General features: G+C 48.4%; 2 protein-coding genes and 1 long non-coding RNA gene across 6 annotated transcripts in view; 1 reads left to right on the forward strand and 2 right to left on the reverse strand.

Moving 5' to 3' along the window:
• The window catches only part of LOC102752957 (cAMP-specific 3',5'-cyclic phosphodiesterase 4A), a 22,251-nt gene extending 16,716 nt beyond the window's left edge, over positions 1 to 5,535 (forward strand). For both annotated transcript variants that reach the window (XM_006765766.2, XM_006765767.2), the window contains 2 exons: positions 211 to 393; positions 2,939 to 5,535. In XM_006765766.2, the coding sequence (XP_006765829.1) occupies positions 211 to 393; positions 2,939 to 3,619 (864 nt within the window). In that variant the 3' untranslated portion in view covers positions 3,620 to 5,535. The remainder of the gene's footprint in view (positions 1 to 210; positions 394 to 2,938) is intronic.
• Positions 3,641 to 9,607, reverse strand: LOC107183408. Of its 2 annotated transcripts, none has more exons than XR_001514203.1 (3): positions 9,346 to 9,607; positions 7,660 to 7,925; positions 3,641 to 3,714 (listed from the first exon to the last, which is right to left on the reverse strand). It is a non-coding gene; the product is annotated as an uncharacterized LOC107183408 (long non-coding RNA). The 2 variants fall into 2 exon arrangements; XR_001514202.1 differs by having other exon boundaries at positions 7,660 to 7,916; positions 9,232 to 9,607.
• Positions 9,608 to 20,874: 11,267 nt separating this feature from the next.
• KEAP1 (kelch like ECH associated protein 1) lies at positions 20,875 to 27,701 on the reverse strand. Of its 2 annotated transcripts, XM_006765768.2 has the most exons (5): positions 25,924 to 27,701; positions 23,201 to 23,886; positions 21,693 to 21,898; positions 21,241 to 21,417; positions 20,875 to 21,078 (listed from the first exon to the last, which is right to left on the reverse strand). In XM_006765768.2, the coding sequence occupies exons 1-5, from the start codon at positions 26,560 to 26,562 to the stop codon at positions 20,912 to 20,914; spliced, it is 1,875 nt and encodes a 624-aa protein (XP_006765831.1). In that variant the 5' UTR covers positions 26,563 to 27,701; the 3' UTR covers positions 20,875 to 20,911. The 2 variants fall into 2 exon arrangements, with proteins under 2 accessions (XP_006765831.1, XP_015420813.1); XM_015565327.1 differs by lacking the exon at positions 21,693 to 21,898 and having other exon boundaries at positions 20,938 to 21,078.
• Between the last annotated feature and the right edge of the window lie 6 nt (positions 27,702 to 27,707).

The following is a 27,707-nucleotide window of genomic DNA, read 5'->3' on the forward strand; positions in this document are numbered from 1 at the left end:
CCTCTATTTCCCTCCTTCCCTCTGTCCTTTCCTCCATTAACCCCTTCTTATCTCCTCCCTCCTTCCCCCACTCATCATCCTCTTTATTGCTCTGTCTCTCTGCATCGTCCCCTTACCCTCTCTCCCCACAAGGGGGGAAGGTAAGGAAGCCTGAAGCCTCCCATTGGGACAGGAGGAGCGTGGCCTCTGAAGGTCCCGTGCCCCGTGCAGGTCCTGAGGAACATGGTGCACTGTGCAGACCTCAGCAACCCCACCAAGCCGCTGGACCTGTACCGCCAGTGGACGGACCGCATCATGGCCGAGTTCTTCCAGCAGGGCGACCGCGAGCGGGAGCGCGGCATGGAGATCAGCCCCATGTGCGACAAGCACACGGCCTCGGTGGAGAAGTCTCAGGTACAGTGCAGGGCACCAGCCTCCCCCCATCCGCCTGGAGCTTCAGGCCCAGAAGGTCCTGACTTGCTCCTCCATAACTTCAAGTCTTTGTTCTTTTTCTTTCGATGTTTGTTTGTTTTTTAATATATATTTGTTCTGATTTCAGAGAGGAAGGGAGAGGGGGAGAGAGATAGAAACATCAATGATGAGAGAGATTCATTGATCGGCTGCAAACCCCACATTAGGGATCCAGCCAGCAACCCGAGCCAGGAATTAAACCATGACCTCCTGACTCATAGGTCAACGCACAGCCACGGAGCCATGCTGGCAGGGCATTCTTTTCTATCTTGATGGGAAATACGCAGCATTTTCTCCTCCACAGAACCTCACCCTCCCCACGTCTAGTCTCCTCCCAGTGAGAACCACCTTTTCCAGTTCGGTGTGGGTGCCCTTCTAGACCAGCATTACCCAGCTTGGCTGTGTTGGCAGTTGGGGCCAGATCATTCTCTGTGGTGGGGGCGTCCTGTGCATCTTATGGTGCTGGGGTCCAGCCCCAGCAGGTCCAGGGGTCCCCAAAGGTGTGGACGGAGTTGGCGAAGAAGGAATGACACAGAGACAGCGTTCAGTTGATCAGCAGCCTAGCCAGGATCTCCAGCCAAGTTCTGGTCTGGATCTCCAGAGAAGTTCTGCCGTTTATTGTCTTGTTACATCCATATTTATGCCAATTGATTTTAATCCTGTCAATTTCTATTACAAAGGTCCGCCTGGCACTTAGTTAAGGGGTTTTATTCCCTCCCTAACTTCAGGGGAAAATCCCTACCTGGGGAAACAACCTTTCTCAGAGAGGTGACCTTGGTTAAAACACATAGCACCAAGAAGGTGAGCAAACATATTAAGAACAGTATGCCATATATGCCAGGTCCCTTGAAACAGCAAGGATGGACCGGCTCCCGGCATTATGGTGTTGAGCAGCTTCCTTGGCCTTGACCCACTAGATGCCAGGAACACCCTCCCCTTTCTAGGCATAAAAGTCAAAAACATCTCCAGACATTTTCAAATGTCTCCTGGGCCTGCAAATCATCCCCACCCTTGATGAAAGCCAGTTTCATAGCTTTATTATATAGTTACTAGAGGCCTGGTGCACGGATTCGTGCACTGGTGGGGTCCCCCCACTCTGGCCTGTGCCCTCTCACAATCCAGGACCCCTTGGGGGATGTCAGAGAGCTGCTTTGGGCCCGATCCCTGCATGCCAAGCCGAGGGACCCTATTGGTGCACAAATCTGTGCACTGGGCCTCTAGTATGTATATAAGATCTTTGGTTAATCTCTTTCCATCCTCCCTCCTCCGACTTCCCTCTGCGATTCATCAATCTGTTCCATGTTTCCATGTCTGTGTGTTGAGCGTCTGCCCCCTGGTGGTCAGTGTGTGTCATAGCTACCGGTAGAATAGTTGAACGGTTGCTTAGGCTTTTATATATATAGATTTTAACAGGCAGCTTACCAGCAGTGGTCTGTGGGTTTAGCTTTTTGAAAAAGATAAATTATATCAATAGATACCCATTTTATACAGCTTGCCTTTTCTTCTTAACAATGACTTGGAAATCTGTCCAAGCTATTATAAACAGATTTAGCCCACCCTTTTTCACTACTGTATAGTGTTCCTATAGATGTATGTAGATAAAAGTTTGTGTGGTCATTTCCCTGTTGCTAGACATTTAAGTGTTTAGGAGTTAGAAATCCAACCCCCCTCAAACAAAACAAAGCTTTCTTTTTTCTTTTATACAAGGAAAGTCTAGAGAAAGGGAATTTGGCTCTCTATGGCTCCACAAAATTGGCAGGTACCTGGAGCTTTCAGTGTTTCCCTTTTGCCATTGAAAGAATGGGGCTTCTATCCTCAGGGATGCCTCTCATGATCACAGATGCTGTTGACCACCCTGTCTTTGCAAGGGAGACTGGGAAATGTAGTTTTCAGTGGAAGCATTGTGTCCCCCAAGAAAAAAAATCCATTAAAAGTAGGGAAGATGATATTAGTCTCAGCCTGCAATGAAGTTATTTCCAGTTTTTCTTTGTTGCAAAAAATGCCATTATGAATATCTGTGGGTACCACATTAAAAAAAAATCCCCGCCCTGACTGGTTTGGCTCAGTGGATAGAGCGTCTGCCTGCAGACTCAAGGGTCCCAGGCTCGATTCCGGTCAAGGGCATGTACCTTGGTTGCGGGCACATCCCCAGTGGGGGGTGTGCAGGAGGCAGCTGATCGATGTTTCTCTCTCATTGATGTTTCTAACTCTATCTCTCTCCCTTCCTCTCTGTGGAAAATCAATAAAATGTATTTTTTTTAAAAAGTCCCCAACTGATGTACATATGGAGGTGTTCCCAGTTTTTGTTTATATCTCATATGGTTCTTTTTCGTTCTTTATGCAAGAATTTTTCCAGGGTAGATTTGGAAAAGCAAGATTGCTGGGTCACATGGTATCAACATTTAACTTTTATTAGATCCCTCAGCATGGCAGGGCCGTCTCCACCACTGTGGCCACAGGTTCATCATCCTCCTTCTCCCTTCCCCAGGTGGGGTTCATCGACTATATTGTGCACCCGCTGTGGGAGACATGGGCCGACTTGGTCCACCCGGACGCCCAGGAGATCCTAGACACCCTGGAAGACAACCGGGACTGGTACTACAGCGCCATGCGGCAGAGCCCGTCGCCGCCGCCCGAGGAGGAGCCGGGGGGGCCGGACCACCCAACCCCCCCGGATAAGTTCCAGTTCGAGCTGACGCTGGACGAAGAGGAGGAGGAGGAGGTGCCCTCTGCTCTGGGTGCAGTTGAGGTGCAGGAATTATTCATGCCTCAGGATGCATCCCCAGGGGAGGAACCGTTGGATGTCGATGGCCAAGACGCATCCACCGAGGTGGACACAGAGGAAATGTCCTTGGCACAGCCAGCAGATGGTGTGCCTGTGGGCCAGGACGAGTCCGCAGCCCCAGACGCGTCAGTGGATGCCATGGGCTGCAGCGGCCCCCACGCCCTGTCTCCGGAGAGGCCAGGCCTGCCTGCCTTGAGGACCCCACCCACTCCAGAGGCTGCCCCGGGCCTCCGGGGCCTCCCCTCCACGGCAGCCGAGGCGGGGGCCCAGAAAGAGCATCAGGCTGCCAAGAGGGCGTGCTGTGCCTGCACTGGGACATTGGGCGAGGACCCACACACACTCCCAGCCCCTGGTGGGTGGGGGTCTGCTGGAGGCCCTACCTGAGCCTCAGCCTCTATACCCTCATACCCTTCCTGCCTCCTTTCACCTCCATCGTCCCCCGACTGCCTCCTTCACTGCCTCAAAGACTCTTCGGCCTCCTGAGAAAAAAGAAAACAGAAAAGTGGGGTTTTTTTCTCTTTTCTTTTTTTCCCCTTTCCCCCCTCACCCCCAACCCAACCCATGGGGCACATTTCGGAGGTGGGGCCTGGGGAAGGAGGGGCTGAGGTTCTGGAAGGGGTTTTATTTTTGGAATTTTCATTGTTACATTTTTAGAAAAAAAAAACAGGGAAAAAAAAACAAACAACAGGATGAAACACAGCAACTGTAGATGCTCCTGTTCCCAGCTACCCCCTGGTCCATCTCCAACCCCACCCCGCACCCCTCCCAGGCCCCAGGCTCAGTCTTCCAGCCTCTGTGGGCTCTCCACCTGAGCCCAAGCAGGCATAAGGTCTCCTTCCAGGCTCTTCCTAAATTTGGAGGGTTTCTAGAATCCAGCCAGGGAATAGCCATTCTGGGCGGGGGCCCAGTGGGGCGGGTCACTCTGAGAGGCCCCAGCTCCAGCCCCTCACAGGCTCACTGCCTCCCCGCCAAGTCTTCCACCTCATTTTGCACAAACCTGGCAATATTGACTCGGGGACAGGCTTGGGGATGCTGTACAACCTAGGATGCTGGGAGGGGAAGGTGTGAGGGGGACATTTGCACCACCAGCCTGGGGTCTGCGCTCTGAGGAGGGCCTGATCCACTTGCCACCCCCGTCCCCTTCCACTTTGGGTTCTGTTTGACTTTTCTCCATTTTGGGGGACAGCTCCAAGCTGCACCCCCTTCTTCCAGCTGCTTCTCCTCTTGTTTCTGCCTTAATGATTCTCATGGCCATAGGAGAGGGTTGCAGTGGCTCCCACCTGCACCTTGGGTGGGGCGGGGCCAGACCCAGAGCCCCATCCTAGGCATCCCCCCCAGCATCCTCCTGCCCCCCTCCCTGACCCTTTGCCCTAGGAGGAAGCAATAATGGTGTACACCCACATTCCCTTTCTGGGCCTCCTTCCCTACCCTGGCACCAAAGTCATTTCTCCTTTGTTCCGCCTTGCCAAGCCGCGCCCTCGCCCTTAACTATTCCCCAAGCAATATGACAGACAGATGCAAGGCCATTTCTCTCCAAGCCATGGGGGACTGTTTGGAAGGAAGGACCCCCTCTTCCCTCGCCCCCGCTCCCCGTGGCCTGGTTCTGTAGATGGGTGGGGTGGGGCCTCTCTCATTGCCTCCACCCCTTCAATTCTGAGCACATGGTACTGTAGCCCAACCCCCCCCCCCGACCCCCGCAGCCTTCCATCCGTCTGTCTATCCCACTGGGGAGTACCACCCTCTCCCACCCTCATGATACTGTACAGGGTTCATTTTTGTAGCAAAAGTAGTTTCTGTCCTAGCCGGCAACCGGAGTGGGCCTTTTTTTGTTTGTTTTCTTGTTTTCCTTTCTTTCTTTTTCTTTGTACATACTGTAAGGTTGGTTTGTAAATTTATTCTACAGAGGCAAAAAGGGAAAATAAACGTGCCCTTCCCCGGCTGACCCAGTCAGGGAAGGAAGGGTGGGGATCTCCCAAGAGGGAGAATCCCTATTCCTGTTGTATTATATCAGCTGTACCATAGACCCCAAAAGGGTGGGCTCGGCGCTGTTTGATGGGGAGTCGGTTCATCCAGGGGGTAAGGGCTGGGCAGAGCCTGTCCCTCCCCCTGCCCAGGGCTGGGCTCGACTGGCAACAGTTGAGATGGACCATCCCACCCCCAATCAGGGCTCCTCTCTCCATGGGGGGTGCACAAGTCCCCCGGGAGGTACTCCAGTTTATCCACTTTGATGGTCTATCAATCAGTCCATTGATCGATAATCTTTCGATCCTGTCTCCAATTAAACCGAGGCTTTCACTGATCTTCCTGGCTAATGTGGCTTTCTTTCCCACCTGGTCCTTGAGGTGCGCCTCTCCAGCACTGCCTGCCTGGGGCGGGAGGTGAGGGAAGGGGGCTCTGACCCTAACCCTCCCCAAGGACATAGAACTTGAGGGGGTTGCAGGGAGCTTGGCGGAAACAGCTTCCGGGCGTGGGCGAGGGCCTGGCACAGGGAACTCCGGATTGTAAAACGGAGGTTGAGACCAGGCCGTCTTTGGAGGCCAGCATACCCAGGTGACCTCGCTTCCGCCACACAGACATGTCTGACACGACTCTTGGGTTCTTCTGGAGTCTCAAATCACCCCTGGAAGCCTCCAGGAGGCCTGGTCGACACCTTCACCATGATTGACACCTTCTGGCTGCCAGGTCACGATTAAAGGTTCCAGGGCAAATTCTGCCGTGTAAACGTTAAACTTGATTAGCAAGCACAAGAGCATCGACACCTGTAAATCCCATGAATTCCCAGCATTCTGTCCATGTTGGTGTTGCAGCCTTCATGTTGCATGAAAACAAAACCAAGGAACAAACCTGAACAATTTTAAGGCAGGATTCTGTGTTGCTTTGGGCCTGTTAGTCTTACGGGAATCAGGCAAGCAGATTCCTCCAAATTAATGACTGGACAAAGAACAGGCTTGGGTTATAAACGGTTTTCTAATTTGTTCATACAAGGTTAGGGAGTGCACCTCGTATTTTAACCAATCCACATATTTTAATACTATTAATTCCACCCATGGGAGCCCCCTTTTCCCACCTTTATCAGACTCATTAATGAGCCCCCAATTTCACCTATTCAACGGTGCTGCCCCGGCCAGTGTTGCTCAGTTGGTTGGGCATTGTCTCATGTACCTAAAGGTTGCTGGTTCAATTCCCAGTCAGGGCATATGCCCAGGTTGGTTGATGTTTCACTCTCACGTCTATATTTCTCTTTCTCTTCCTCTCCCTTCCTCTCTTCTCTGAAAAATCTTAACAACAAAATCACAAGTGGTGCTGACATTCATTATGCTAAAGAACAAAACTTCCCAGGTAGATAGAGATATGGATAGGGGACGTGTTTGTGATGTGGGCTTTTGGATTAGAATACTGGCTGCCTCTGGGATATAATAAGCAAATACACACACACACACACACACACACACACACACACACACACACTACTTGAGTGGTTAAGCACCATGGGATCAGTAGATGTATATATTACAGCTTGTATGTTTTGAAACAAAATGAGGGCAGCTTCTTTGAATCGAAGGAAAAGCTGACACCTACTCTGCCATCCATCACTAGCACCAGAGACCAGTTTGGATCCCAGCTCTCGCTCTGTGCCCTCAGGTGTGATCTCTCTGACCCCAGTTGTCTCATCTGTAAAATAGGATAAAAATCTCAGACTCATGGAGTCAGTCTTGAGCAGCGCTGTCCAGCTGAAACTTTCTAGCATGGGAATGTTCTATGTCTGCGCTATCAACATAGTAGCCACTAGCCCCATGTGGCTATTAAGCACTTGAAATATCACTAGTGCAGCCCTGACCGGTTTGGCTCAGTGGATAGAACGTCGGCCTGCGGACTGAAAGGGCCCAGGTTCGATTCCGGCCAAGGGCATGTACCTTGGTTGCGGGCACATCCCCAGTGGGAGGTGTGCAAGAGGCAGCTGATCGATGTTTCTCTCTCATCGATGTTTCTAACTATCCCTCTCTCTTCCTCTCTGTGAAAAATCAATAAAATATATTTTAAAAAAATATCGTTAGTACAACTGAGAAACTGGAGTTATAATTTTCCTTTACATTAAATAATCACATGTAGCCAATGGCTACTATATCAGACTGCACAGTTCTGGGACTTACAGCTGAGAGGGATGTAGAGGATTTAGTGCATCAAGGTTTGTATGCTTGACTGTGGTTTACAGACTCACAGTAGATGTCCTTGTCCAGAGGAGTGGAGGCAGCCTGGACCCAGAGAGGAGCAGCAACGCTGGAAAACTAGCGAGAAGTTTCCAGAGAATCTGAACTTTGTGCAAGAAGCAGAGAGGAGAACCAGCTGTTTCCCCAAGGGTGTTTCAAAGGGAGACAGTCGGGGAAAGGGTATCAGGATGGGGGTCAGGGGGCAACAATGCTTACCACAGGTTGCAGGGGATGGCCAGGTAGGCCCGGGCAACCTCCTTCCTCCAGGCCTCAGTCTCCCCCAGAGTGAAAGGGCAGGTGTGATGTCCCAAATGTCTCCAGTGTTGGACAAAGTTGACAGGCTGAGAATGTTGGTCAAAGGGCAGAGGTGGCATGTGACCATCACTGGCTCTTTACAACCCTCCTGATGGGGAGTTCGGCTTTCCTCCGGCGGCGATGACCAAGGGCAGGGAGGCCTTGTAATCTGAATACGGCTGGGTAAACTGGAGAAGGGGTGGAGTCAGTTTATTCTCTGAAGTTGACATCAGCCCCCTGCAGGCTACAGAGTCTTAAGCAAACAGCTCCGCCCCTCCCAGCCTTTCCAGGGCGCTGATCTCAGTAGGAGGATTGTTTTATTCACTCTCCAGCGATCCTGGAGGCGTGCACTCTCATGGGCTCTATTTTGCAGAAGAGGAAACTGAGGCCAAGAACGGATTTCACAATGTTGGGAAAATTCAGGGAAATAAGGCCAGGATCTCACTTTACCTGGTGGCTGTTCCACAATGACAGCTCCTTGATACTTTTATATTATTACCGCTATTTTATTTCACACGCACAAAATCTTGAGATGTGGGTAATATTTTTCCCTCTGCCACAGCATAAAACTATAGGGAAGTGCAATTGGAAAGCACTGTAGTTCCTTTTTTTATCTATTGGCAAATAATGAATATATAAACCGTTCTGGGGTGGGCAAAGCACTTTTATAGCTCGTTAGTGCTAATGGAAGTTGACACAGAGAACTTTCCAGAAGTGATCTGTCAATATTTATCAAAAACGTAACAACTGTGCATACATTTTGACCCAGCCATTGCAGTTTTAAAAGTACTTATCCTAAAGAAACAGTTGGATGAAAACCATAAGATGCAGGTACAAAAGGCCCACTCTGGTATTGGTCAGAATATTAAAGAATTATTAAAGACCCAGATGTCCAACCTAGGGAGTCATTAAAGTATGCTTTGCCAGCACAATGGAATAATATGCAGCCATTAAGAACAATAGGTGAGTGCTGGCCTGTGTTTCTCAGTAGTTAGCGTGTCAGCCTGTCCCTGAAGGGTTGAGGGTTCGATTCCCAGTCAAGGGCACATACCTGGGTTGCAGGTTTGATCCCCAGTCGGAGCTTGTGAAGGAGGCAACCAATTGATATGTCTCTCACATGGATGTTTCTTCTCTCTCTCTCTCTCTCTCTCTCCTTCCCTTCCTTCCTTCCTACCACTCCCTCTAAAATGCAATGGAAAAATATCCTGGGGTGAGGATTAAACAATAAGGTGAGTCTACATTGAAATGACAAGATGTTTAACGTGAGAAGGGCAGGTTTCAAAACATTCTGCATTATATATGATCCTACTAAAAAATATGTGCATAGAAAAGGCAGCTTGTCCGTCAAAATATTAACAGTTCGCCAATGGGAGGATTAAAAGAGATCTATGCTTTCTGTTCTGCAATCTTAGCAGTGAGCATGTTTTAAGTATTTTTACAATCCAGGGGAAAGTTATTTCATAATCAGAAGAAATAAGAGCTGGTCGTTGTTACCTGGGAACCACAAAGGCCTGGTAGATAAGCACACGGGCTCTGGATTCAGCTCGCCGGGGTTCTAGTTCCGACTCTGCCAGTTAATGATTGGGTTAGTCTGAGCGGGTTACTTACCGGCTCTGTGCCTGTTTCCCTCGTTGTAAAATGCAAATAATAACAGCCCAGGTTTTCCAGGCGATTACTATGTACTGTTTGTTTTACGTCAATTATTGCACTTAATTCTCACAAGAGCCTATAAAGTAGATAGTGTAGTTATTATAAAATGGGTCATAGACAGGGCACCCGATCTGCGGGAGCTCGTTCCCGAGCGCCCCTAGAGCAGCGCTAAGGCACTGCAGCAGGACAGAAAAGTGGCGCACGCGCAGACCGGGAAGGAGGCGTGGCGAGGCCGGCGGGAGATTTTCCCGCGACACGATTGGCTGGCCCGCGAGGGGCGGGCCGTTTCGCCTTCGGAACCCGAGGGCTCGGCGAGCGGAGGGGCGCGGACGGAAGCAGGTGAGACGAGCACCTGCGGCGGCGGAGGGGACCGGTTGTCAGGCGTCACTCCCTTCCGGAGAGTGACCCCAATGTCGGTTCCACTTTCTTAGAGGGACCCCAGCGTCACCCCCCTGTCCTCAGAGTACCTTGGCGTCATCTCCCCCTTCTTGAGGGTAACGCCGGACGCCGCCCCCTTTCCTGAAAGTGACCCCTGAGACGCCCACCTTTCCCAGGAAGGACCCCGGCGTCCTCTCTCCCTCCTGAGGTGACCCTAGCATCGGTTCTTCCTCCTGAGAGTGACGTCAGAGTCGCCCCCACTTCCTTCGGCGTGGACAGCCCTTCCCAAGGGGACCCTGGTCTCAGTCCCCTTCCTGAGGGGTCCCCTCCCGTGACTTTATCTCTTCCCACGGGGACCCCAGGTCAGACCGCTTCCTCCAAGGTCCCCAGGATGGTTCCTCCTTCCTGGAAAGTGGCGCGTCTTTGCCCCCCGCCCCCTTTCCCGAGGCTTCCTGTCACTGCCATCCTCACCCCCGCGAAAGGCCCCGCTGTCCCCCTGTGCTCCGAGGTGTCCCCTCCTCCCTTCCAGTTTGAGGTGCTCCGTGCAAAAGGGCTTCAGTGGTCCCCACATATGAGAAGCCCCCCTCCCCCCCGTGCGTCCTCTTCCCGGCTGGGGCTGGGCGGGGGTGAAACCAGCTCACGGAGGAACTCGCCGTGTTACACAGAACTCGCCGTGTTACACGGAACTCGCCGTGTTACACAGAACTCGCCGTGTTACACAGAACTCGCCGTGTTACACAGAAATCGTTTCAGGAACTGGGGCTGTTTCCCCTGAAAATAGAAGCCGCAGGAAGGATCTAAAGCTGCCCGACACTATGTATCAAGCACTTCTCACCGTTTTACGATTGAAAATGTGTAATTTTTCCATTTTACCTGGCAAATTGAAAAAAAGTAATTTTTTTCACCCCGGACAGGCATTACTTTGTTTCATGAGGTTCCAAGAGATGGTAACACCTAGAAGGAAGTCACAGGGGCTCTCTCGTGTTGAACTGAAATCCAGATGGCTGAGTGTCTTACTCCTGCACAGAACTGGGCTGACCGCACCCTTGGAGAAACATCTAGAACAGTGGTTCTCAACCTTCTGGCCCTTTAAATACAGCTCCTCATGTTGTGACCCAACCATAAAATTATTTTCGTTGCTACTTCATAACTGTAAGGTTGCTACTGTTATGAATTTTAATGTAAGTATCTGATATGCAGAATGGTTTTAGGTGACCCCTGTGAAAGGGTCATTCGATCGCCAAAGGGGTCGCGACCCACAGGTTGAGAACCGCTAACCTAGAAGCTTTGGCCAACTCCATTCGCTCACGAGAACGTTTCTTGCAAATCCACTGTGACCAAGAATTCACCTGGAAATAGTTCCTCTTTTCGTTAACGTTCAAATACATGTGAAGCTCGTATCGTATGCCCGTAAATAAAATGGTGGACAAGGCAGAAAAACAGAAGGATAATGATGACTACAAAGCGGACAAATGCATCATGACGTCTGCAAGCTACATTTTTCTGGAGCGCTTCTTAGGCTTTCTGGTTGCATGTTAATGACCAATCAAGCAAGTATCTGTCTCTCCCTCAGTGGCTGTAGGCTGCCGGAGGGCAAAAGCCATGTCTTCGCTCTCAATTGTCTCTCCACCGTGCCTGGAACAGCCGTGGGCAAGTTTGAAATGAATAAAACTAAAAAAAAAAAAAGACCGTACCCTTTTATGTAATGATGTTTATTTTGAATTTATATTATTTCATGGCCCTCGAGTCAAAAAGTTTGCCCACCCCTGGCCTGGAACGTGGTAGGCACTGCAGTATTTGTTGCTCCCGCCCTAACTCTTCACTTGGTGAATCCCTAGAGGAGCTGGGCCATGGCCAGGGAGGGTGAAATATAAGAAGAAAGCACAGCTCAGAGTTGACAGGGACCCCACATGCAAGAACTGAGACTCAAGAAAGAAGCGCCGACTCCTTGGCTGATGCAATTCGTCTTTCTTGACCCTGAAGTTGGGAGCAAGTGAAGGCAAAGAGGCAGCCGAAGTCGGCATCAGGCTGCTGTGTTTGCAATTTACCACCAAAGTTGTGTAGATCGGCTGACTAAAGCCCGGAGGGTCCTGGGATCTCTAGTCTGAGAAGTATTCCTGGAGGCCATGCTCAGACTGTGGCACAATAAAATCAAAGTTACAGCACTGAGGTGAGGATGTGGTGCTGACGCTCTCTCAGGAGGAAGAAGTCCTTTAAGTAGGAGCTTCTGGGATGCATTGGCAGCAGGTGTATTGGATTTATAAAAAATATAGTTTGCCCAGAAGTGTTGAAGAATGATCACTTAAAAAATAACAAGTCAAGGTCAAGGGCATTCTACGCCCTGGGGACTCATTCAATCTGTTCCTTTTCTAGCTTCTCTGGAAACAGTTCCTCTTTTCATACAGAGAGGCCCACAAGAGGGTGCTGCACTCCTTCTAGAGTAGACCTACCTTCTTGTATCTGCCGAAGGCCACAGGGAGCTAGAAAACCATCCTAAAATAAGACAGGAAGTACTGATTTCCCACCGGTGATGACAGCCACTGAGTAATCAAAAGTAACCCAGGTAAAGGGCTCTGAGGACATTAAATGTTATCATTTATCATTCTAACTTTACCAACCTTGCTAAATCAGATTAATCTCATGTTCTCATTATGTACCGCATTCCTAGTCAATAACACTACATTTATTGTATTTTTACTGTGTTTGCCAGGTACTAGGTACTATTACCACCATTTTACAGGTGAGGAAAGTGAGGCACAGAGATTTGCACTAAGTGCTAGATATGGATCTCAACCCTAGTCTGTTGACTCTAGTGTATTATTTTTTTATTTTCTTAAATTCTATCTTCTGTAATATATATGTGCACTAACATTTATAATTTAAAACCAGAATACACTCAAAGAAGAAGATATTCATTGATGCAAAGGTACAATGTATCGTATAAGCAAGGGACACTATACATCCAGAATTACAGTGCCTTTCACAGAGTTGAAAGTTACCCTAGACAACATCCAGTTAATTGAGTGTGGGGCGTTACTTGACCACCGTCACCACGAGTCCATCCTGTCTTTCATCTTCACCTTTATCTCTTTGTGTACTGGAACTTCCCCTCAGCTTATAAACATGGTGTCTTCTGAATCTTAACAGCAGAACTCCAAACCCCCCAGGAACCCTTTGTTCCTCTCCAGCTATCGTCTGATCTTTCTCTGCCTCACACAATGTCTCAAATGACATGTTCCCTTCCTCAGCTTCTTTCACTGACTCAGTGTTGTCTCCTTGGCAACACTGCCTTTTTTAAGGAGGCACTCAATAAATATTTACCGAAGGAATCTATTGCTTTACCTTCACTATTTTTCCAAAATGATGCTCAGTAAGGTGACTTCCCAATCACCAAATCCTCTGGGCATTTGAAGCTATTTTTCTGAACCTCTTTGCACTTAATAACCTTGTTCCTTAAAACATTTTGTGCTCAACATTTTCTCTACTTGGCTTCTGTGACACTCCTTTCCTTTAGTTCTCCTCGTAATGTTCTGCTGCTGTTATGTTTCTACTGGAGTTTTTCTTACTCCCATCTACTCCTTAAATGTTTCTCAGAATGTGCCTTTAACTCGTTGTTCTTGTTCTACATGCCTATGTCTCGAGGTATGTTCCCTGAACAGGTGGCACCAGCATCAACTGGGAACTTGTTAGAAATTCGGTTCTTTGGCACTCACCTAAAAGACCTCTGAAATAATAGGCCTCTGAAAAATCCAACACCCATTTATGATTTTAAAAAATTAGGTAGAGAAGGGAGCTTCTTGAACTTGATAAGGTTTTCAGCAAAACTTAAGGCATAGATTACAGAAAGTCTTTGGCAAATATCAGATTTAATGTTGGGACATTAGAATCAGTTGCCTCGCCCTAGCTGGTTTGGCTCAGTGGATAGAGCGTCGGCCTGCAGACTCAAGGGTCCCAGGTTTGATTCCGGTTAAGGGCATGTACCTGGGTTGCGGGAATATCCCCAGTGGGGGGCGTGCAGGAGGCAGCTGAATCAATGTTTCTCTCTCATCAATGTTTCTAATTCGCTATCCTTCTCCCTTCCTCTCTGTAAAAAAAAAAAAAAAAAATCAATAAAATATATTTTAAAAAAAGAATCAGTTGCCTTATAGTTAGGAATAAAACAACTATAGCCTGGCTGGTACTGCTCAGTGGTTGAGCATTGACCTATGAACCAGGAGGTCACGGTTCAATTTCTGGTCAGTGTTGCCAGCTCAATCCCCAGTAGGGTGCATGCAGGAGGCAGCCGATCAATGATTCTCTCTCATCATTGATGTTTCTATCCATCTCTCCCTCTCCTTTCCTCTCTAAAATCAATAAGAATATTTTTAAAAGGAATAAGACAACTATACCCACTATTCCCACCATTAATCAACATTATAGTGGGTCTTAGCTAATAGTAAGACAAGAAAAAGCAATAAGTGAGTTACAATTGGAAAATGACATTACACTATCATTATTTGCTTGTGATTTTATTATCTACTGAAAATAATCCAAACTAGTAGAATAAAGGAATTCAGCAAAGAGGTCAGTAGAAGAGCAACATATCTATATCAACAACTTTCATATATATGAGAAATATCAATTTAAAAGGATCCAGGAATAAAGACCCCATTGATAATAGCAGCAAAACTTGATAAAATTTCCATGAGCAGACACATTGCAAGCTCTTTGTGGAGATCTTATAAAAGTTTTCTGAGAAGAGCAAAAAAGACTTCACTAAACAGACAAGTATACTAATCATGAATGGAGAGATCTAATATTCTAAAAATATTCTCTCTCCCCAACTCAATCACTTTAATGCAATCCAATACAAAATTTGATTTTCCATGGAACTTCATAGAGAGGAATAAATATGCAATAATAGCCCACACTGTTTTTTTTTTAAGAAAGAAAAATGGAAGGGGTGGGGGTACTTGTTCTATCTGATATTAAGACAGGTTATACAACTAATAACAAACAAATTGGTGTAAAAATGAGTATTTATGTCAACAAAACAATAAAAAGTAAAAACATAAAAAATAAAAAAAGAATAGAGAGTCCCATGCATATATGGGAATTTAGTATAAAAAAGGAATAGCATCTGAAAACTATAGGTAGAAAATGAATTAGTCAAGAAATGGTTTGAAAATATATGATTTGGCAGCAATCAGCTATCCTTATAAAATTATATTCCTACTTTTTAAAAATATATATATTTTATTGATTTTTTTACAGAGAGGAAGGGAGAAGGATAGAGAGTTAGAAACATAGATCAGCTGCCTCCTGCACACCCCCTACTGGGGATGTGCCCCAACCAAGGTACATGCCCTTGACTGGAATCGAATGTGGGACCCTTCATTCCACAGGCTGATGCTCTATCCACTGAGCAAAACCGGTTAGGGTTCCTACTTCTTTTTTTAAAACATATTTTTATTGATTTCAGAGAAGAAGGGAGAGGGATAGAGAAAACAATCAATGATGAGAAAGAATCATTGCATACCCCACAGTGGGAATGGAGCCCACACCTGGGCATGTGCCTTGACCAGGAATCAAATAGTGAACTCCTGATTCATAGGTCGCCACTCAACCACTGAGCCACACTGGTCCGGGCTATCTTCCTACTTCTTATCACATCAATAAATTCCAGATGGATTTTAAAATGATGCAAAAACAAAACAAACATATTTGAAGAAAAAAAATATTTTAAAAAACTTCCTGATGTCTCTATTAGTCAGGATCCTTGGTTCTAACAGAACCAATAAAAAACCAATCCTGATTAACTTAGGCAGAATAATTAATTTATGGGCAGGAGACAGTAACTTAACAAATGGAAATGTCAAGAACCACAAGTCATTCTTAAAGTGGAAAACCTGTCCAAGAAAAGTCATAAATGTGTGTATACATGTGTAAGAAACTTCTAGAATGCATCGGGACTATGATTTGTTACAGCCACTTTGGAGGGCAATCTAGCAGCATCTAGTAAAGCTGTGCCTACCCTATGATCTAGTAAGTTCCACCTCTTAGTATCCACTTGGAGAAATACACACACTTGTGCCCAAGGAGACATGATTAAGAGTGGGCATTGCAGCCTTTTCTGTAATTCTGAGAAACTGGAACAACCTAAAAGTCTGTCAATCATGGAAGAGATAAAAACAAAATGTCAGACTCTCATAGCAAGTTAGCCTGGAGGTCAAACCACCCCCGGTATTGCTGACAACAATCAAGGCTTAACTACAACAAGACTGCGCACAAAGACCACAAGGGGGTGCACCAAGAAAGCATAAATAATGCGGAGACAAAGAAACATGACAGAAATGGAGGATATAGAGCTAAAAAATGCACTTTTAAGGTCTTTCAATAATTTGCTAGAAACTGCCGATAAATGTAGTGAGATCCTCAAGAAATCTAATGAGACCCTCGATGTTGTGATAAAGAACCAACTAGGTTGTCATAGGAGACGGAAGATGGCAGCGATATAGGCAGACGCGTCCCAGGTCGTGTCCCGGAGCAAATGGAGTGTGCAGCTGAAACTAATAACACCCACCCCGAATTGGCAAAATTGCTAAGCTGGTGAGACGGTTTGCAGCTGGGAAGGGCAGAACTCCCCTGGAAAGTGCCTGGTACGTGGTGCCTTGTTGTGTTGTATTTTGTGCCCTTAAATCAACGCAGCAGATCCAAGCAACAGCAACTTCCTGAGCACCATACCCTCTGCTAAGAAACAGCATCTGCACGTGAAACCGCCCCCCACCAGTCACTTCTTTATCCAGCAAAGCTATCATTCAGAATTGAAGGCCAGATAAAGAGTTTCACAGAAAAGTAAAAGCTAAAGGAGTTCATCACCACTAAACCAGTATTATATGAAATGCTGAAAGGTATCCTTTAAGAAGAGGAAGAAGAAGAAAAAGGTAAAGATACAAATTATGAACAACAAACATGCATCTATCAACAAGTGAATCTAAGAATCAAGTGAACAAATAACCTTGTGATCATAATAGAATCAGGGACATAGAAAGGGAATGGACTGACTATTCTTGGGCGGGAAAGGGGTGTGGGAGATTTGGGAAGAGACTGGACAAAAATCGTGCACCTATGGATGAGGACAGTGGGTGGGGAGTGAGGGCGGATGGTGGGGCAGGAACTGGAGGAGGGGAGTTATGGGGGGAAAAAAGAGGAACAAATGTAATAATCTGAACAATAAAGATTTCATAAAAAAATAAAAGATTTAGAGGAGACTGAAATAGATAAATAGTAAGATTTCAGCTATGTCTGTAATGTTCTAATTTTAAAAAAAAGATTAGGTATTTAACAATTAAAGAGAAATGAGAGTGGACACAGGTCTTGTATGGTCTGGCCCCCTGCCAACCTTTGTTTAGCCTCTTCTGGCACCATGTTCCTCTTCTCAGAGTTTTATCTAGATTTGATTCTCAGTGCTATATGAACATTGCACTTGATGCTTTCTCTGTCCAGAATTTTGCCCCTTTCTCTCATCTAGTTTACACTCATTAATCCTTTGGATTTCAGTGAGAAAAACACTTCCTCAAGAATGTTTCCTTGGGCCCTGTTGGTGTGGCTCAATTGGTTGGGCATCCTCCTGGGTACCAAAAGGTTGCCAGTTCGATTCCTGGTCAGGGCACAGCCCCAGTAGGGGGCATGCAGGAGGCAGCTGATGGATGTTTCTCTTCCCCGCCCATCAACTCTACCTAAAAATCAATAAAAATATTTTATTTTTTTAAAAGAATGTTTTCTTGGGCCCTAACTGGTTTGGCTCAGTGGATAGAGCGTCGGCCTGAAGACTGAAGGGTCTCAGGTTCGATTCTGGTCAAGGGCATATACCTCGGTTGCGGTCACATCCTCACTAGGGGTGTGCAGGAGGCAGCTGATCGATGTTTCTCTCTCATCGATGTTTCTAACTATCCCTCTCCCTTCCTCTCTGTAAAAAATCAATAAAATATATATTTTTTAAAGAATGTTTTCTTGGGACCTCTGACCTAGGGGTCATGCTTCTGTCCTTTGGAGAGCTACCTTCGAACATGATTATGTAAACTTTATGTTACCAACTCCAGCTGTATGAGAAACAGTGCCCTGCTTGCTCCTCACTGTGTCTGAACACCCCACTTCATGTCTGGCACAGAACAGCCATTCAAGAACGTTTGGTTGGGAGCATCAAAGACTGAAGGCTAGAGAAATCTGCGCGCTTTCCTAAAACAATGGTATCGTGAGACCTCAAACGTCACACACACCCCCGTTGTCACTTCCCTTCCATAACTAGCCTCCCCCAAGGTTCCCTACTCCTAGCTGTTTAAGCTTGAAACCATCCAGGATGATTCCTGATTCTTCACCTTTCAGATCCAGTCTCTTCACCTGTAGGTTCTTATTCTCTCCACTCCCATAGCCATTTGCCGAATGTTCCCCATCCACTCTCATCCCCAGCCAAACCTTTCCACCTAGCTCCCAGAGCCATCAAGTTTTAAAATCTGAACGTAACGCCCTGGCTCAGTGGATAGAGCGTCGGCCTGCGGACTGAAGGGTCCCAGGTTCGATTCCGGTCAAGGGCATGTACCTTGGTTGTGGGCACATCCCTAGTAGGGGGTGTGCAGGAAGCAGCTGAATCGGTGTTTCTCTCTCATCGATGTTTCTTTTTTTCACATGCCCCTGACCGGAATCGAACCTGGGACCTTTCAGTCTGCAGGCCAAGGCTCTATCCATTGAGCCAAACCGGTTTTGGCTCTCATCGATGTTTCTAACTCTCTATCCCTCTCCTTCTCCCTTCCTCTCTGTAAAAAAATCAATAAAATATATTTTTTAAAAATGTGAATGTAACTGTGACCCACATCTATTTGCCATTCAGCATGTTTGTAACATTGCTTCAGCATCTGGCTTTACCTTGAGAGTGACCAGTGGTCCCCATTTACCTGAGACAGAGAGATTTCTAGGATGCCAGACTTTCAGTGTCCAAACTGGGAAAATCCAGGCAAGCTGAGATGAACTGGTTACCCTACTCCCCTGCTAAGCTGTTATTACCATGAGGGCAGGGGTCATTTGGGGCTTGGCCGCTGTCTAGGAGAGTCAGGGTTTTTATTTTAAAGTTGTTTTGTGGATTTGGGAAGTGAATGTAAATACCTTTGTTGGTCCAGTTGCTCTCATAGGTAAGTACACAGTAGGTGTCAAAGTACCATTTTTGCAGATAAGAAACTTCACCTGACTGCTGATACCTAAACCGCTTTACTAAGTCAGCTAAACCTGACCTCAAGACCCCGGATCTAACCTCTCTGAAAGGAAACTCAACTCTGGGGTAGGTGCTGTGGCTTCTAGCAATTGCATTACATGTAAATCTCCAGCTCACTGTTTTGGAACTTTCACTGCTATACACATTGACCCCACGGGAGCTCTTTAGTGTCCATTCTCACAAGCGTATGGTAGGGTGTGTTGTGGCTGAGAATGGCTGCTTTGATGTACCCACAGGTTGAATCTGAATTCCACCACTTAGTGGTCATGTGACCTTGGGCAAGTCACTTCCCTGAACTGGTTTCTCATCTGTAAAGTATACAGGCTTATGCTTCCTAGCTCAAAGCAGTATTTCTTTTTTAAGGCCTGATGCTTTTTTAAAATATATGTTTTATTGATACTTTACAGAGAGGAAGGGAGAGGGATAGACAGAAACATTGATCAGCTGCCTCCTGCACACCCCCCACGGGGGATGTCCCCACAAGCAAAGTACATGCCCTTGACCAGAATCATACCTGGTGCCCTTTAGTCCGCAGGCCGACGCTCTGTCCACTGAGCCAAACTGGTTAGGGCTCAAAGCACTATTTTGACAAATGAGTCAAAACACTTTATAAATACTAAAAGGCTATCCAGGTATTAAGTTTACAATTCCTAGTCCTCCCCTATTCATTCAATGCAGCCAACATAGATGTATTTCCTTGTTCCATAAAAAACCTTGGACCAGGACTAGAGAACTGAGCACAACAAAGGTAGCCTTCAGGGGAACTGAGTGAGTGAAGCCACAGACGGAGGTGTGAGGTTTTCCCTCAATGTTTCCTCTCTAAGCTACTTGGAAGAACCTGTGAATTCCCCAATATAGGCATACCTTGTTTTATTGTGCTTCCCTGGCATTGCATTTTTTTTTTTTTTTTTTTTTTACAAATTGAAGGCAAGATGCTCCACCAGCAAAACAACAGTGACTCACTTTGTGATGGTCTGGAACCAGACCCACGATAGCTCAGGTATGCCCATAGTGGAGACCACACTTCATTTTATTTCCACCCCCACAAAATGAACAGAGTGGATTGGCAGAAGATCCAGAACACATACTGCCTTCACACATATTGTTCAAGAGACCAGACTATTGAGCCCTTTGTCTAAGAAAATTCCCCAAAACCCGTCTTTTTTATTAAAGGCACTTCAATAAAAGAAAAGGCGCAGTCTTTGACTGAAGTACACTAAAATGACCAGATAGATTTTCACCAAATTTGGAAAGCATGTTGGGGATGGTTTGCCCTAAAATAGAAACTGTGTGCACATATGAAATTAGCCTCTCAGGGCCCTGGGAGATGTGTCAGGAGTTAGGTCCTTGTCTTCAAAGCAGCCCAAAGTGATAGACAGAGTGAGCTCTGTGTGTCTTGCCTACAGTAGAAAGATGCCCTACATATCAAGAGGCAACGGGCAGAGTTAACAAACTGGTTTCAAATCTAAGACCTAAATCAAAGACTCGAGTGCATTTCAGGGGAAGAGTCTTTTCTGTCCTCGGGTTCAAGATCTTGAGCGGAGAGTAGAGGTAGAAGACACTGGTTAGTTTGTTCTTTATTTTCATTGGAAAGTTACAGGGTTACTTATCAACAAAACGACTGTCCAGGACAAAAATATCCAGTGGTTTCTATGTACAGGCGCATCCTGGGGTCCCTACCTCCTCAAGGGCCTCACCCCCCAGGCCACAGTTGGCTCCTTCCCAGTCCTCTAGGAACCAATCAGAGAGACATGGGACAAAAACCAGCCTGACCTCAGGACTTGCTTTCACCCCAAAGGGAGGTGGCGTCTGCTGGTGTGGGACCCAGGCCTCGTCTTGGGATAGTGGATGGGAGGTTTTCTTTCCCAGGAACCCTTTTTTGCCCAAGAAAACCAAAGTGGTTCAACAGGTACAGTTCTGCTGGTCGATCTGCTTCCGGCAGGGCTCCATGGTGACAGCGACGCCCACACCGCTCCGGCCAGATGTCATGCAGGTGACCTCGCTCCAGGTGTCCGTGTCTGGGTCATAACATTCCACGCTGTCCAGGAATGTGTGGCCGTCGTAGCCCCCTGCAGGGATAGCAGCGGAGATGGTCACTGCCTCCAAGGGCAGGGAAAGAAAGAGGAGGAAGAAACCACAGGAAGCCTTCCTATGTGACTTGAGCCAGCCCCCCAAAGATGAGGCTACTTAATTCGTCTTCTCTACCCAGGTCCCCACGCCCAGGGCCTCACCGAGGACATAGATTCGCCCCTGGTGCACGGTGATCCCCAGGGCACTTCGCCGGTGCTTCATGGGAGCCACGAAAGTCCACGTTTCTGTCTCCACGTTGTAGCACTCCACGCTGTTCAGCTGGTCCTGACCATCGTAGCCCCCGGCAGCATAAATACAGTTGTGCAGGACACAGACTCCTAAACCACACCATGAAGAGAGGGTGACTCTGGGGCCTGGCCTGGGGGGCCCCAGCCACCACCTTCTTGGGGGCCCCTTCCCTCCTCCCTCTCCCAAAGGACCCTTCAGAAACTAAGCCAGGAAAGAGGAAGTTGATGTCAGAATCTAGCTCTCCTGTGTGTGCCACAGGGTACTCAAGATGGAAACAACAGGCTTCACTCAGGCCTGGCCAAGTCTCACTCCCGGGGCGGGGAGGGTGATCCCCCATGATCCCCTCCCCTCAGCCCCCACCCACCTGCCCCACTTCGGATGGTGTTCATGGGTGTGATCATTCGCCACTCATCTCTCTCTGGATAGTAACATTCGGCTGAGTTGAGGCGGTTCGTCCCGTCAAAGCCCCCAACGGCATAGAGCAGCCGGTTGAGAACAGCCACTCCCACCCCGATTCTTCGAGTCAGCATTGGGGCCACCAAGTGCCACTCATCACGCTCTGGCTCATACCTGCAAGGGCACAATAACAATGACAGCAGCAGTCACAGCCGTCCTCCAAGGAACACTTCCTAAAGCCCAGTATTCCACTAGGTCTATTCTGCTAGGTCTAGCTCTTTCATCCTCACAATTGTTCTCTAAGGTGCAAGTGATCAGTAGCTCCCTTTTCCAGGTAAGGAAACTGAGGTTCATAGCTGTCATGTGCTCAAGGTTTTACACACACACACACACACCTGCTGGACCCTGCTGGCTTCATCAGACCACTTCCAAGGCCTGTGCTGAGTCCTATGTGTGCTATCTCACCAATGCCCCAGCCTAGTGGGCAAGGGGTCCTCATTACTGTCACCTCTCTTCAAAGATGATAAGATGGAGGCACAAAGGGGTTAAGTGGTACATCAGGACATAAAAAAACCCGTGGAATCAAAAAAGCAATGGAGCGGGTCTGACCCAGCCCTCTCAGAAAACAGAACCCCAATTCTAACAACTAGGCTACCTCCCAGGATGTTTTTTCTTAAAGTTTGATCTCAGAGAGAGAGAGGCCTGGGCAACTCCAGTTCAAGCCTGTGCTCCTGGAATAATTAATAGTGTCCTTTTTTTAAATTTTTTTCAAAAATAGCCTATTAAGGGTGATGCATGATCCCATCATCCTAGTTACAGACCACAGGCATTAGAAGCTTCTGGGGCATTTGTTTAAAATTTCCATTCCCCAGCCTTGCTCCAAACCCACCCACCAATGCCAGACCTCCACAGCTTCAGCAGCAGGCTGGCGAGTTTAACAAGTTCTCCAGGTGAGACCTATATCCTGGATCACACTTCTGGAAGAAGAGAAGGTAGAGGACTAAACTATGCAAAAGTCAAAAGTCCAATATGCTTGGCCCCTAAACACGGGGTCACTCCGCATAGCAGCGCAGGCTTGCACTGCACCAAGGCACCACCTCGAAGAGGGCACTTGCCACATACCAGACCGCAGACTCTATTACAACAATTTTGGGGCTGACGACAGTGAGGGGTTGCGTTTTAACAAAATTAGCATATTACATCAATTTCAACCTGATGGAACTCTTTCCAAGTCTGCACAAAGGAGCTGTATGGTTTTGTGATGGCCCTGTACGCAGTTCCCGGGCCCAGACACATCATCCAAGGTCACCATTAGAAGTCTCCCACGAACTTAGCTTTAATTTGAGGTTTCTACTACCTGAAAGCAGGCTGTAGAGACAGGCACTCAACAACAGGAGGAATCCCCAAATGCCAATGGCTTGGGACCTGTCAGCTGGGGGACCCTCTGAGCCCACCCCTTCTGGCCCCGCTACTCACCTCTCCACACTGTTGTGGTGGATGCATCCATGGGAGCCACCAACAGCATAGATGTGCCCATCGATGACCCCAACCCCAATTCGGTTGCGTGGGACACTCATGGGCGCACAGGGCGACCACTGGTTGGTCATGGGGTTGTAGCAGTCCAGGGCGCTGGAGTCGGTGTTGCCATCAGGCGAGTTGTTCCGGCCGCCCACGGCATACAGCAGCCCGCCCACCACGCAGCCTGCCAGGCCACTTCGAGGCACCTGCAGGTCTGCCAGCCGGAGCCATGTGCCATCAGTGGGGTTGTAGGCCTCCAGGTAGCTGAGTGACTGGCGGAAATAGCCACCAGCAGTGTAGATGAGCCGGCCCACCTTGGGCGCCCGGCAGGGCATCACCTGGGTGGGCTTGTGCAGGGTGAGCTCCTGGAAGATCTTGACCAGGTAGTCCTTGCAGCGGGAGTCTGATTGCAAGATCTCACACTTCTGCAGCTGCATCTGCAGGAAGCGGGGTGTCAGCGAGTGGCAGCGCACGGCCCGCAGCAGCGCCTGTACATAGAAGCGCCGGTGCTCACAGTCGTACTTGACCCAGTTGATACAGGCATGGAAGACCTCGGACTCGCAGCGCACATTCAGGTCGTCCCGGCTGACGAGGGTCACCAGCTGGCAGTGGGACAGGTTGAAGAACTCCTCTTGCTTGGCCACCTGCAAGGGGGTTAGCGTGACAGGCTGACTCCTGTGTCCCCCCCAAGGCCTCAGCTGTAGTGACCTTGGACAAGTCACTCAGCCAGCCTCTGACGGTCTGGTTCCTCATCTGTAAATGGGAGTTTGAATAGTATGAACTCATTGGTTGTGAGGATCAAAGGCGTTAATACCAGGTGCCAGGCACGTAGTACATAAGTACTCAGGTAAACGGGCAAAGACACAATGTACTGTGTATCTTTTTTGTTTCATTTTTTTAAAAAATATATTTTATTGAGTTTTTACAGAGAGGAAAGGAGAGAGATAGAGAGTTAGAAACATCAATGAGAGAGAAACATCGACCAGCTGCCTCCTGCACACTCCCCACTGGGGATGTGCCCACAACCCAGGTACATGCCCTTGACCGGAATCGAACCTGGGACCTTTCAGTCCACAGGCCGACGCTCTATCCGCTGAGCCAAACCGGTTTCGGCTTTTTTGTTTCATTTTTTATTTGAACTATAAGAACATTACCTTTTAAATTTTTATTTATTTTGAGAGAGAGAGAGAGAGAGACAGATAGACATTGGTTTGTTGCTTGACTTATCTATGCATTCATTCACTGGTTGGTTCTTGTATGTGCCCTGACAGGGGGTCAAACCCACAACCTTGGCATGTGGGGACAACGTTCTAACCAACTGAGCTACCTGGCCAGGGCTACCTTTTTTTTTTTTTTAATGATATTACTTTTTCAAAATGGCATATTTACTAAAAAGGAAAAAATAGCCCTAGCTGGTTTGGCTTAGTGGATAGAGTACTGGCCTGAAGACTGAAGGGTCTCAGGTTCAATTCCGGTCAAGAGCACATGCCTGGGTTTCAGGCTCGATCCCCAGTAGGTGATGTACAGGAGGCAACCAATCAATGATTTGCTCATCATTGATGTTTCTAGCTCTCTCTCTCCTCTCCCTTTCTCTCTGAAGTCAATAAAAATATTTTTTTTAAAAAAGAAAACAATAACAGCAATAGAATATTCTAGGGAAAAAAAGTACAGGCTCTGAAGAAAGCAACCTGAGTTGTAATTTTGGCTCCCTACTTTCTAACTGGATGACTTTGGGCAAATATCTGAAACATTCCATGCCTTTGTTTTCCTCCTCGGTAAAAGGGATTGTATCAGTATCTCATAATGGGGCTGCTCCTAGGACATTCAGGGCCCTGGGGCAAATCCTTCCTGTCAGGCACTGGTCTATAAAAATAGACCCCACATCAGCAGGTTACCACCGTTCAGGTGCTCCAAGCCCAGGCAACCCTTCAACAGGCACCATGCAGGGCAGCGGAAAAGCCTGTTTGCAGACAGCCTTTCTGGAAGCTAGCCATCCAGATCCTCAGGACAACTGGTCCACCCCACATGGGGTGGAGAGGGAAGAAGAGAAACGGTGACCAGGGTAATGTCTACCCCGCTGGTCACGGCCACTGAAGGAGGATTTTGAATACTTGTAGGAAAGCCCTCCAACGCATACTTCCTCCTGGGATAGTTAAGAAGATTCAGTGATTTAAAGGATGGAAATCATTTAGAACACAGGCTGGCCCACAGCAAAGACTCAAGCACTTATTATTTCTGCTTTCACAACTTCCTCCACGTAAAAATGAAAATGAAACCAAGAACATAGGATGACACTGCGTGAACCAAAGAAAACACGTCTAAGGGTCACATTTGCAGTCAGCAGCATGTCATGGGCCTTCAATAAATATTTGCTGACTGCCTAAAATGCCGGGCCCTGCTCTGCACACACCAGGGCTGAGCTGCTATCATGTTGGCTGCATCCTATCCCCACTCTGGACCCAAGAAACCAGGGAGCCCAGGTACCCACGAAGGTCTCACTCGCCTCAGCTGTTTCCCAGCGTCGCCCTAGATGTGTACACTAGAAGCTCAGAGCTCTGCTCTTCTCCAGCTGCTTGCCTTCACCCTTCATATCTCAAGGGAGAGAGTGATGACCACCCCTGGTCCCTGGTCCTTCTCATACCACCCCCAAGCCTTGCTCCATGTCCCGTCCCCTCACTCACCTCCCCGAAGTGCATGTAGATGTACTCTCGGGCACGCTGGTGAAGCTCAGCACAGCCAATCTGCTCAGCGAAGTTGGCGATGCCGATGGCATTGCTGGGGTCCAGCTGCTGCACCAGAAAGTCACTGCAGGCACGGACGACACTGTCGATCTGGTACATGACGGCACCGTTCATGACATGGAGCACGCACTTCTCACCCATGGAGATAGAGGCTGTATAGGCGAACTCGATGAGACGCTCCATGACCTTGGGGTGGATGCCCTCGATGGACACCACCTCCATGCCCTGCTCCCGCAGCCCGTTGGTGAACATGGCCTTGAAGACAGGGCTGGATGAGGCCAGAACCACCTTGTGGGCCATGAACTGTGCAGCCGGTGCGTCCTGGTACTTGACCTGAAGCGTGACATCGCACAGCTGCTGGCTGAGCCGCAGTTCATTCATGATTCCGAAGGCCTGCTTGGTGTGGTCCTCCAGCGTGTAGCTGAACGTGCGGTTGCCATGCTGGGAGGGTGTCACCTCGGCCTTGCACTCGGTGGAGGCGTACATCACTGTGTCCCCCGAGCCCTCAGGGCGCTGCGACCTCAGGGGCAGAAATCGGGTGTGGACCCCAGCCCCGCTAGGCCTGGGTTCCGGCTGCATGGGGTTCCAGGTGACAAGGGACAACACCACCACTGACACTCAGGGGCCTGGAGGAGGGAGAGCACAGGGCTGGGGACAGGGCCTGGGGCCAGGCCTCCTTATTAAAAATAAAGTGACTCCTAGACCAGTTTTCCTTGACAAGCCCAGGTGAAGCAGCATCCATTTGTTCTTGCTAAATGTCCCATCGCCTCGCCAGCCCACAGGTCCATCTTAAAACACGTCAGATGATGTCCCTCCCCTGCTCAGAATCCCCCAACTCCCTATAGCGTGAGTAAAACCAAATGACCTGCCGAGCCCTCCACAATCAGCCCCTGTCCTCTTCCCTTTGCTCACTCTGTTCCAGCGGTTTACTGGCCACACGTTCTTGCATTCATTTCACCAACATTTATTGATCAGCTACCATGTGCCAGGCACTGTTCTAGGCACCCGGGACATAGCAGTGACAAAGACAGACATAAACTGTGCTGGAGTTGACACCCGGGGAGGAAATGGCCATAAATAAAACAAACAAGATTTGAGTAGATACTGGAGTCGTGAAGAAAATGACAACAGCATTGACAGTGTGACTTGGGGGCAGTTACTTTAACGTGGGCGGTCCAGGCCTCTGTTGGAGCTGAGACAAAGAGAATGAATATATGAAAGCGGGTGTGGGTGGGAGTTAGTTTTCCAGGTGAGTGAACCGCAAGCGCAAAGGCTCAAAGGCAGAATGAGAGCGACAACCCGGAGAATCAGGGAAGAGTGTAATGACGGATAATGACTACAGAAAGGAGGGTCTGCTGGGGCCTGGAAAGCCAGGGCATGAGTGGCGATTTGAAAGGTCCTGCTTGGGAAAAGGTGGGGGTCGGGGGAGACCTGCAAGGGGTTCCCCAGGCTCTCCATCTTATCTTTCCGGGGCTCAGCTCAGATTCACCTCGCTTTCATTCCCATAACCGCCCTTGTCAAGAACTGAAATGAGCTGCTTGGCTTGCTCGTGGAGGGGCAGCCCATCGCCCTGACCCTCGCCCCAGCGCTTCGGAAGGCGGGGAGCCCTGTGCAGGTCAGGGCTACACCACCTTCTCCTGCGCCTCCCCCACGTCCAGCACGGAACGTGCCAAGGCGCAGGGTCAGCGGGCGGCGGCTGGCCGGCTGCCCCTCCACTGTGCCCG

Source organism: Myotis davidii, unplaced genomic scaffold (genome assembly GCF_000327345.1).
Source record: "Myotis davidii unplaced genomic scaffold, ASM32734v1 scaffold1439, whole genome shotgun sequence".
NCBI lineage: Eukaryota > Metazoa > Chordata > Mammalia > Chiroptera > Vespertilionidae > Myotis > Myotis davidii.

What these genes read in the sequence shown, in the direction of transcription:
- KEAP1 (XM_006765768.2), bottom strand. Translation starts at nt 26,562, where the DNA reads ATGCAGCCGGAACCCAGGCCTAGCGGGGCTGGGGTCCACACCCGATTT. An exon ending in CACCACAACAGTGTGGAGAG is followed by an intron (nt 21,899 to 23,200) that starts GTGAGTAGCGGG and finishes GTGCCCTTGCAG; the next exon opens with GTATGAGCCAGAGCGTGATG. An exon ending in CACCATCCGAAGTGGGGCAG is followed by an intron (nt 21,418 to 21,692) that starts GTGGGTGGGGGC and finishes GGTGTGGTTTAG; the next exon opens with GAGTCTGTGTCCTGCACAAC.